General features: G+C 47.3%; 1 protein-coding gene across 1 annotated transcript; it reads left to right on the plus strand.

Annotated features, from left to right (window-relative positions):
• The first annotated feature begins 8,014 nt into the window (after window positions 1-8,014).
• RPS16 (ribosomal protein S16) lies at window positions 8,015-10,127 on the plus strand. The gene is made up of 5 exons (XM_006871435.1): window positions 8,015-8,106; window positions 8,243-8,344; window positions 9,613-9,709; window positions 9,804-9,851; window positions 9,975-10,127. Exons 1-5 carry the CDS (start codon window positions 8,059-8,061, stop codon window positions 10,118-10,120), a joined length of 441 nt encoding a protein of 146 aa, XP_006871497.1. The 5' UTR covers window positions 8,015-8,058; the 3' UTR covers window positions 10,121-10,127.
• Window positions 10,128-10,566: the final 439 nt, after the last annotated feature.

Below are 10,566 nucleotides of genomic sequence, written 5' to 3' on the forward strand. Positions count from 1 at the left end.
TTTGGGGTGTTGGAAATGTACTAGTTTCTCAGAATGTTTTGAAATGTATGCTTAAAATGGGTGCACTCAACAAAGTATGAATGCTCAGGCTCTACCAGAGACCAATCATCAGGTCTCTCTGCTAGGGCCTAAGCATCACTATTTCTTTTTTTAATATATACTTTATAGTGAATTATATGATAGTTTACATGGGAGGACGTCAGCTTCACATTGATCCCATTGTATATCGTTTCCTTGCCATGGTTACAATCCCTTCCATGTCATCATCATCCATGAACCAAAGGGTATACCCCTCAAGCCTGCCTCCCCCCCCCCCCCCCCCCCCCCCCCATTGCTCCTCTCCCTCTCCGAGTCCAAAGTCCCCAGCAGCTCCATCTCCCCATCCCTGGCATCACTGCTTCTGGTTCTTTGGGTAGGATTCTGTTCTCCGCTCTTCTCCTTTGATGGTCCGAGGGACCTCCATTCCTAGACTGCAAGGTTAATCACTCCCCTCCCTTTGCCCCTAAATGTCCACCTTTACATTTCCAGCCCTTAGAATCAGTCCTGATAACAATTACTCGCTATTGTATCGCAAGAGATCTATCGGCCGGAATCTCCTTTCATCAGTCCTGACTAGGCAGAATGGATACTACTCAGTGGAGATTCTACCTTGCTCCACGCCCTCTGGATCTAGGTTCCCTCTTAAAAGCTTGTAAGCAGTCACTTCTTGCCTTTGTAGCCCCTCCCCCCCCCATTCTGGGTAGCCAGTGTCCAAGTTGCCCATCTGTGTCCTCTCTGTGTATGGAGGAGGTGGGAATGATCCTCACTGTGAAGATTTGTTCACTCTTTTGAGCTACTTCTTCCATAACTGTATGTCAAGTTCATCAAATTGTATCAGATTATTCTTTTTTTCCAGCATCAGTATTTCTTGCAAGTTCTCCAAGTAGTAATGATTGGAAGCCATAAAAGTGAGGCACAGTCTTCAAGGGATGCAGATCAGATCAGAGGCCACTTGGGCAGTGTTCTGCCCCTTCCTCGGAAAGGAGAGAAGAGAGAAAGCTTGAGAGAGGGAGACTGGGGACAGATGAGGACATTGTCCTAACACCCTGCCCTGATTGCCAGGGCCCTCTGCCTTTAGAACTTACCTGATTTTCTTCCTTTACCCCCTCCTCTTTGCCCTGGCTCCTGGGGCCCCACGTGGGATTCTCGGATCTAGAAGGAGGAAAAGACTTGGGCTGGAGAGTTGAGGCTGGATGTCAAGCCTCCTCCCTGCACACATACCGGCCCCCTGGCCCCGGAGTACCTGAGAGGCTGTCCTCCAGGATTCATGCTGTTGGGAGATATCCAGCACAGGCTCCCTGTAGTAACTCCAAGAGTTTGGCCAGAAAGAAGGGGACAGGTCTCTGGGGATGTCTCTCACAGGGTGGGCAAGGGCCCTGGCTGGCCACCCACAGCTGAGACCCCAGAGCATCTAGCAGACGCTGCAGCCGGAACACGACAATTCTCACTGTCGGACCCTCCTCAAAACCAATCACAGACAGCTCCAGTCGGAAGCAGCCTAGAGTCTCTGCAGGACACACCTGTGGGGACAGTGTCACACTAAAGCCTGATCCCAAATCTCCACTCTCCAGATCTTCTGACAAGGCCTCGAGTGGCTCAGCATTTTGTAATCCACTGCTAACCTAAAGATTGCCATGTTGAACCCAACCAGTGATGCAGCAGCAGAAAGGTCTGCAATCTGGTACTGTACAGATTACAGCCAAGAAAACCCCATGGAACTGGAATGCACGTCTACTCTGTAACACATGGGATCACCATGTGTCAGAGTTGCGTTTCTGACTTGTGGCCCCTTTGCCTCCCTGAGCCTCAGTTTTCTCATTTGTAAAATAGGCCACAGAATCATCCCAACCTTCTAGGATACGTTATCATACTTAATATACAGGTTCTGTTAGAACAGGACATTTTACGGCCACTTTCTGGGAAATTGATGAGTATCAATCCACAGCACCTCGGATGGGAATACTATCTTTGCAGTCCTTGTGCTGTGAATAGACTTCATATCCATACATGGTGGTCCCACTATCTCAGAGGGTTGGTGTGAGAAGTAAAGAAACAACTATTCTTAATGCACTTAGACCTCTTTAGTGCATCTGTAACCACCCAGTACTTAACCCTGATGGTGCCTGGGGTTAATGAGGCTGTCTGCTCCGGGTAAAGACGGCCAGTCTCGGGAACCCCAAGAAGCAGTTCTACTCTGCCCTAGAGGGTTGCCAGGAGGCAGAATCCACCTCACAGCAATTCACCTTGTAGCTGTTAAATGCCAGTCACTGTTCAAGGTGCTGGGGACCACAGTTAACAATACTGGGGGTAGGAAACACCTCCAGGGCAGTGGGTTTGGGTTTTATTTAAGTCTTTCAAGGCTCTGGCTAGCCAGAACAGCCCCAGTTCCTCCTCTACCTCAAGCACACAGACATGACCTGTAAGCTCAGGAGCTGAGGGGTTTCTCCTTTAAACTCCCATCCTCAGGAAGGAGTTAATGAAATACTCACTGAGAGATCGTCCGGGGTGTAAAGTGTACCATCATTTCTGGTTCCCTACAATTTAGAGGAAGGAAGGTGAATCAGATCTTGGAGGAGAGAGCCTGACTCTTCCTCAGATGAGCCTCCATGCCACCCCTCAACTCGCCTGTCCCAGTTGTCAGCTGGCTCTCCCCACTCCCGCCCCAGCCCCTTCCTTCTCCTCACCAGATTCTTCTTGATGGAAACCAGAAATCTGAAAGGCTCCCGTGGACAGAGAGGGGGCCCCAGGCTCCACAAAGGTCGCACCAGCAAGAGGAGGGTCCAGAAGAGCCACATGAGCACCCTGCCCTCTCCTTGCCTTTTTCTGGCCTCCTAACCTGGGGTCCTGGAGGGAGAGATCCAGAAAGAGGGAGCTGGTTGGAAGACTACAGTGAGTGGAAAGAACTGCCCCCTCCCCTCCTGCTCCACTCAGATGTCCAAGGAATGTTGCCTAAGAGTCTAGGGGCGATGGCAACCTCAGAGTAGAGAGAGCTAGACACCCTGATAGCCAGATTCCAGGAAGACACCACATTTAGCAAAGATGTGGGAGACTGGAGAATTTTGGACCCTCCCTGTCACCAGGCCTGACTAGCAGCTGTCTGTCTGGCCTAAAATGGGTGTCCTTCTAAAAAGACACCTATGTTAGGCTTTATGTGTGTCTACAGGTGTGTATTTAGGGGACCCTGCTCTTTTTATTTCCGTTGGAAGGAACCCTGGTGATGCAGTTGGTTAGCATTGGTCGGTGGTTCAAACTCACTAGCCACTCCGTGGAAGAAAAGATGTGACTGTCTGCTCCTATAAAAGATTTACAGTCTCGGAAACCCCAAAGAGCTGTGAACCCCAAGGAGAAGTTCTACAGGGTCATTGTGAGTCACAATCGGCTCAATGCGGTGGGCTTGGTTTTAGATTTGGCTCTCCATTTATTTCTGTCTAGTATCTGGGAACCTTTGTACCTGCCTATATCTATCTGCCTGCCTTTTCTTTCTCTGGGTGCTAGCCTCTGTCATCGGCGTCCCTATATGGGACTTGCGTTTTCTGTGTCCATCTCTGACTGACCTGATGTCTCTCTTCTTGTTCCACCTGTTCTCTCTTGAGCCCATCTTGGTCTTTGTTGCTCTCTTGTGCGGTGTCTGTCTGTGTGTTCCTCCAAGTCTGTTTCCGTGGGTTCTGTTCCTCCCTCCCCCTTACTCATTTCCCTCTCTCACCCTTTTGAAGCTGGACTCTGGGCTGGACGCACCCTTTGGCCCCAGATCTGGCCTCTTCTCTCTACCCTGTCTCCACCCTCCCAGGACCAAGGTGAGCCACCACACCCCTTTGAACCTTGGACCTCAGATCCTGTGCTGTGTGACAAACTGAGGCCACCTTAGGCCTCCTGAGCTCAAGAGAGGAACTTCTCAGTTGGGAAGGTACACTCTTGAGTGGAATGAATCTATTGGGGAAGTAGGAGGCAACCCAAACCTGGGTCTCCTGAGATGATGTTGAAGGGACTGGGGTTTGGACTGGAGAATTCTGTGGGGAAGAAGTCTAGCGAGAAGGGTTTTGCGGGGAGAAAGCGAAGAGATGATTTTGGAGGTTCTAGACAAAAAGAGATATTTAACTAGGGTAAAGAACCCTGAGGAGTCCTGATGTGGCACTGTAGGGTAAAGCGCTGGACTGTAAGGGAGGCTTGAACCCAAGGTTGTTGGTTCAAACCTACCAGCCGCTCCTCAGAAATCTGATACAGGGTCACTATGAGTCAGCACTTAACACCACCACCAGAGAACCTGAAGAGGGGGCTATTGCTAGTGTATCTCTGAGAAGAAGATTAGCCCACTGCTGTCCAGACAATGCTGACTCATAGGGTAGGACTACTCCCCTAGGGTTCCTGAGACTGTACAGGAGCAGATAACCTCATCTTTCTCCCACAGAGTGCCTGCTGGGTTTGAACTGCTGACCTGGTGGTTAACAGCCCAACACTTAACCCATTGCACCACCAAGGCTCCTGAAGAGGGTTCCGTTGTTGTTATTATTTGTTTGTTAGGTGCACTCGAGTTGGTTCCAACTGATAGTCACCCTGTGCCCAACAGAATGAAACACTGCCCGCTCCTGAGCCATTCTCACAATTGTTACATCGTTGAGCCTGTTGCTGCCGCCGCCACTGTGTCAATCCAACTTGTTGTGGGCCGTCCTTTTTTTCTCTGACCCTCCACTGTGTTGTTAAGTGCTGTCAAGTTGGTTCTGACTCATAGCAACCCTGTGTAGGGTTTCTGAGGAGCATCTGGTGAGTTTGAACTGCCGACCTTACAATTCAGAGTGCTTAATCTACAGCGCCACACCAGGACCCTTCACTTTACTAAGCATGATATCCTTCTCCAGGAACTAGTCCTTCCTGACAACATGTCCAATGTATAAGAGATGATGTCTCACCATCCTCATTGTACTTTGCTTTCAAGACAGATTGCCTTGTTCTTCTGGCAGCCCATGGTGTTTCCGGTATTCTTCACCAACTCCATAATTCAGATGCATCAATTCTTCTCCAGTCTTCTTTCTTCATTATTCAACTTTCACATGCATATGAGGCTATTGAAAATTACCATGACTTGAGTCAGGTGCATCTTACTCCTCAAAGTGACATCACATCTTTGCTTTTTATCTTTTTAAGAAGTCTTTTACAGCTGATTTGCCTAGCGCAATACATCGTATTTCTTGACTGTTACTTCCATGAGCATTGATTGTGGATCCAAGCAAAATGAAGTTTTTGATGACTTTAATCTTATATCTGTCTATCATGATGCTATTTGTTGGCCCAGTTGTGAGGATTTTTATTTTCTTTACATTGAAGTGCAGCCCATACTGAAGTGAAACCCGTATTTTATCAGTATTTCAAGTCCTCTTCACTTCCAGTAACCAAGGTTGTATCATCTGAGTGTCAAAGCTTGTTAATGAGTCTTCCTCTAATCCTAATGCCACATTCTTCTTCACATAATCCAGCTTGGATTATTTGCTCAGTACACAGACTGGATAAGTATGGTGAAAGGATACAACCCTGAAGCACACCTTTCCTGATTTTGAAAGGTGCTGGACAGCAACGTCGGTTTGAACAGCAAAGTTGGTGGTTCAAACTCACCAGCTGCTCCTCAGAAACCCTATACAGGGTCACTATGGATTGGAACCAACTCCACGGTACTTAACAACAGCAACAACAAATTCTTGGTCTATATACAGGTTCCTCATAAGGACAATTAAGTGTCCTGGGATTTCGATTCTCTGTAATGTTATGTGCCATTGAGTCCATATAGGGTTTACAAGGAGCAGATGGTTGGTTTGAACTGCCAACTTTGTGTTTTGAAGTCCAACTGCCAACTTTGTGTTTTGGAGTCTGCAATGTTATCCATAATTTTTAAGAACCAAAAAAACCAAAACCAATAAAAAAGTAAAAAAACACTCTGGTAGCGTAGTGGTTACGAATTGGGCTGCGAACTGCAAAGTCAGCAGTTAGAAACTACCAGGTGTTCCGCGGGAGATAGATGAGGCTTTCTGCTCCCATAAAGATTTACAGCCTTGGAAACCCTGTACAGGGTTGCTATGAGTCAGAACCAACTCCACAGCACATAACAACAACAACAACAAACATCCAACGGAATGCGGAACTCATCGGACAATCTCTTTGATATCTCAAGCAAGTAAAGTTTTGCTAAAGGTAATACAGAAATGGCTATAATCATATATTGACAGAGAACTTCCAGAGGTTCAAGCTGGATTCATAAGAGGCCGTGGGAGGAGGGATATCATTGCTGATGTCCCATGGATCTTGGCTGAAAGCAGAGAATATCAGAAAGATGTTTACCTGTGCTTTATTGACTCTGCAAAGGCTTTCGATTGTGTGGATCATAACAAGCTATGGACAACATTGCAAATATGAGTATTCCGGAACGCTTAATTGTGCTCATGAGGAATCTGTACCTGGACCAAGAAGCAGTTGTTCGAACAGAACATGGGAACACAGAATGTTTTAAAATTTTAAAATGTGTGCGACAAGGTTGTATTCTTTCACCATACTTATTCAACCTGTATGCTGAGCAAATAATCCCAGAAGCTGGGTTCTATGAAGAAAAACATGGCATCAGGATTAGAGGAAGACTCATTAACAACCTGCGGTATGCAGATGATACAACCTTGCTTGCTGAAAGTGAAGAGGACTTAAAACATTTACTGATGAAGATCAAAGAGCACAGCCTTCAGTATGGATTGCATCTCAAGGTAAAGATAATAAAAATCCTCACCACTGGATCAATAAACAACATTCTTATCAATGGAGAAAAGATTGAAGGTGTCAAGGACTTCATTCTTCTTGGATCAACTATCAACACTCACGGGAAGCAGCAGCCAAGAGATCAGACGACGTATTGCATTGGCAAACCTGCTGCACAAGACCTTTTTAAAGTATTGAAGAGCAAAGATGTCAGCTTGAGGACTAAGGTGTGCCTGACCCAAGCCGTGGTATTTTCAATAACTTCATATCCATGCGAAAGCTGGACAGTGAATAAGGAAGACCGTAGAAGAATTGATGCCTTTGAGTTATGGTGTTGGAGAAGAATATTGAAAGTGCCATGGGCTGCGAAGAGAACCAATAGATTCGTTTTGGAAGAAGTGCAGCCAGAGTGCTTCTTGGAGGCCAGGATGGCCAAACTTCGTCTCTCATACTTTGGACATATTGTCAGGAGGGACCAGTTTGGAGAAGGATATCATGTTTGGTAAGGTGGAGGGTCAGAGAAAAAGATGGACTCAAGCATGGCAACAGTAGTGAGGCTGACTCAGGATTGGGCAGTGTTTCTGTTTCGTTCTGCTGTGCATAAGGTCGCTATGCGTTGGTACCGACTCGATGGCACCTAACAACAACAACAAACATCTTTCTGGTAGTCTCTGCTTTTAGCCAAGATCCATTTGACGTCAGCAATGATGACACATACTCTTCTGAATCCTGCTTGAATTTCTGGCATTACAGTAGGTTCTGAAGGGAATGACGTTCTAGGGAAAACTAGATTTTGAGAAAGGAGGCCAAGTCTGGCCTTGAGAGAAAGGAGAAATTTGCAACGGGTTCTGGGAAAAGTTAATTCTAAGGGGAGGGAGACTTTTAAGGAGATTCTGGGAAAAACTAGGGAGACGAGGAAGATTACCCAAGTGTGTAGAAGGTAATTTAGGAGAGGACGGTTTTCAAAAATAGTGGGAGACCAAGTAAGAAATATTAAAATGGAGGTTGACCAAGAAAAGCAGACGATATGCACGACAACCAAAGCCGTCACTCTTCAGGCCTCGCCCCTTCCGCATACAAGAACGCACCCTCTGCGTTCCCATGATCCACCTCTCTTCTGCGAATCCAAGGCTCCGTCCCTGGCGACGACAAGAGCCGTAAAACTCCCTTTCGTCGCGACGTAGTGCTCACGGCGCCTGCGCAGACCCTGAAAAAGCGGCTGGGGAGGCCCCGCAGCTTCCTTTTCCGGTTGCTACGCCGCGCGGTGAAGATCTCTCAACACCAGCAACCATGCCGTCCAAGGGTCCGCTGCAGTCGGTGCAAGTCTTCGGACGCAAGGTTGACCTGGCGCCCACTGGGACGGAAACGAGGAGGACGGGATCTGGGAGACACCGGCGGGTATGGGTTTGGGGTCAGCCTGGGAGTTGGGGCCTCGAAACTCACGTGGCCCCGTTCGCTCTCCCTTTCCCCACAGAAAACTGCCACAGCAGTAGCGCACTGCAAACGGGGCAACGGCCTCATCAAAGTGAACGGGCGACCCTTGGAGATGATTGAACCACGCACGTTGCAATACAAGGTGCTGGATTTGGAGGGAAGGGCGTTTACGGGTGGAGTGGTGGGGGGGCTCTGAAGATGGAACTGTTAAAACACAGTTGGGTTCTGGAATTTGTGGATCTCGCCCCTGAGAGGTCTGTTATTAACATCGAAATGTTTAGAGACTGATGGGTCGGATTTCTCGATAAAGATGTGCTTGAAATGCAGAAGATAAAAGCGGAGTTGAGGGGAGAATGAGCATGAACGTAGAAGGTGCTTTACAGAACAAGCTACTCAAAGATAAGAATTGATGTTTATTTCTGATAAGTTTTGCTATCTAAAGTGGTCTGGGCATTGTAGATGGCTCAAGGAACAGAACAGAATGTCAGTTTGTGTAAATAATTGATTTGGGTGGGTGAAGGGGTCGCCCCCTGCCCCTTTTAATGTGCCATCCTCTTTTTCTTTGGCCCAGAACGATTTCTGCCTTTTCTTGCTGTTACTCGAAGCAAGTCACTTGATTTATCTGCCTTGAGTTTGTTGTAAAATAGCAAATCCTAGCTCAAAGGGCTACCAGTGAGGATAAATTAATTACAAGGCTTCTGGCTCAGACCTGGGTGGGAGGTGGTCAGAGCTGGGGAGTAGTGTTCCAGGAAGCAGAAACATGGACATACATAGTATCTAGAGCTGAGAAGGGGCAAACATAATGTAGGTGTGTAGTGTACATCCCATTCCAGTCCTCACCAATTGACATGGTCCAAAGACCAGATAGTTATGTGAAAAATCATCAGTAGTACACAAGTGGAGGGTGACTACATCATTAGACACCTGCCAAATTTCATCCATGGAAAATCATAGCCAGGTCAACCAAGATAAGCATGATTATAACCATCACACTGTTCTTACCTCACACCTAGGCATTTGTTACTGCCTGGTGTACATAGTTATGCATGAGATAGTTGGATAGTAGTGTTCTTTTTTGCTATAGTTATAACTGAGATGATGTTGGATTATGAGGTAGTAAGTGAAGAGTAGGTATAATTGTAATTTCTTTGGAAATGGGTGTGAGGATCAAATGGAGCAGGAAACCTAGAGAAAAGGCACCTGACTACCCCGCAGTGACATTTTCCTATTCAGAGGCTATTAAGTGACATTTCCTCCCATCTCAATAGTCTGGCTGCTTCCACCAATAGAGGTTCTCAGGATGGGGGCTCACCTTCCTTTGACTAGTACTTTGAGAGGTGACAAAAGCTATGTGCAAGGGAAAGGAGGGATTCTGCTGCCTGGTTGTGATCTTAAAACCCTTTCTTCCAGCTGCTGGAACCCGTTCTCCTTCTGGGCAAAGAGCGGTTCGCAGGTGTAGACATCCGTGTTCGTGTGAAAGGTGGTGGCCACGTGGCCCAGATTTATGGTGAGTCCCAGGAACTCTGGTGGGAGGCAGCTCTGGGAGCAGGGCCCTTGTCTTGGACCTTCGTAGAGTTAATATGCTCCTTTTTATCCCACAGCAATCCGCCAGTCCATCTCCAAAGCCTTGGTTGCCTATTACCAGAAATGTAAGTTAGAGTGCGTCCTTCCCATCTGATGATTGGGGGGGACAAGTCCAGGACCAGCTCTGGCCTTAGAATCACAGAAAGTCTCCATAGCTACCTAAATCCTCTTTCTTCTCTTCTACCCAGATGTGGATGAGGCTTCCAAGAAAGAGATCAAAGACATCCTCATCCAATACGACCGGACCCTGCTGGTTGCTGATCCCCGTCGCTGCGAATCCAAGAAGTTTGGGGGTCCAGGTGCCCGTGCTCGCTACCAGAAATCCTACCGATAAGCCCACCACAAGGAGGAGGGTTCTCCTTTATAATAAACAAGGGTTATGGGATTTTAAGGTTTCAAGGACTGTGCTTAATCCGTGGGGCCATCGATCCCAAACTAAACCAAATCACTGCTGTGAAGTTGATTTCAGCTTACAGCAATCCTAAGAAACAGTGTATGGTGCTATAGGATAAGCAGTGTACTGCTAACCAAGAGGTTGGCACTTCAAACCCACCAGACACTCTTTGGAAACCCAATACAGGGTCACTACCAATCAGAACTGACTCAGTGGCACTTAGCAAGGGACAGAGTAGAACTACTGATGGTTTGAGAGAATGTCATTCTTTACTGGGGCGGCTGGCCTCATCTTTCTGCCACAGGGCAGTTGGTGGGTTTGAGCCACTAACCTTGTGGTTAGTAGCATAAAACGCTTAACCCTGTGGGAGCATCAGGATGGGTCTT

Source organism: Chrysochloris asiatica, unplaced genomic scaffold (genome assembly GCF_000296735.1).
Source record: "Chrysochloris asiatica unplaced genomic scaffold, ChrAsi1.0 scaffold00168, whole genome shotgun sequence".
In the NCBI taxonomy this organism is placed as follows: domain Eukaryota; kingdom Metazoa; phylum Chordata; class Mammalia; order Afrosoricida; family Chrysochloridae; genus Chrysochloris; species Chrysochloris asiatica.

Excerpts from the sequence above, each read along its gene's own strand:
- RPS16 (XM_006871435.1), top strand. The coding sequence starts at position 8,059 with ATGCCGTCCAAGGGTCCGCTGCAGTCGGTGCAAGTCTTCGGACGCAAG. Across the intron at positions 8,107-8,242 it reads TGCAAGTCTTCGGACGCAAG|AAAACTGCCACAGCAGTAGC; the intron begins GTTGACCTGGCG and ends CTTTCCCCACAG. Across the intron at positions 9,710-9,803 it reads CCACGTGGCCCAGATTTATG|CAATCCGCCAGTCCATCTCC; the intron begins GTGAGTCCCAGG and ends TTTATCCCACAG.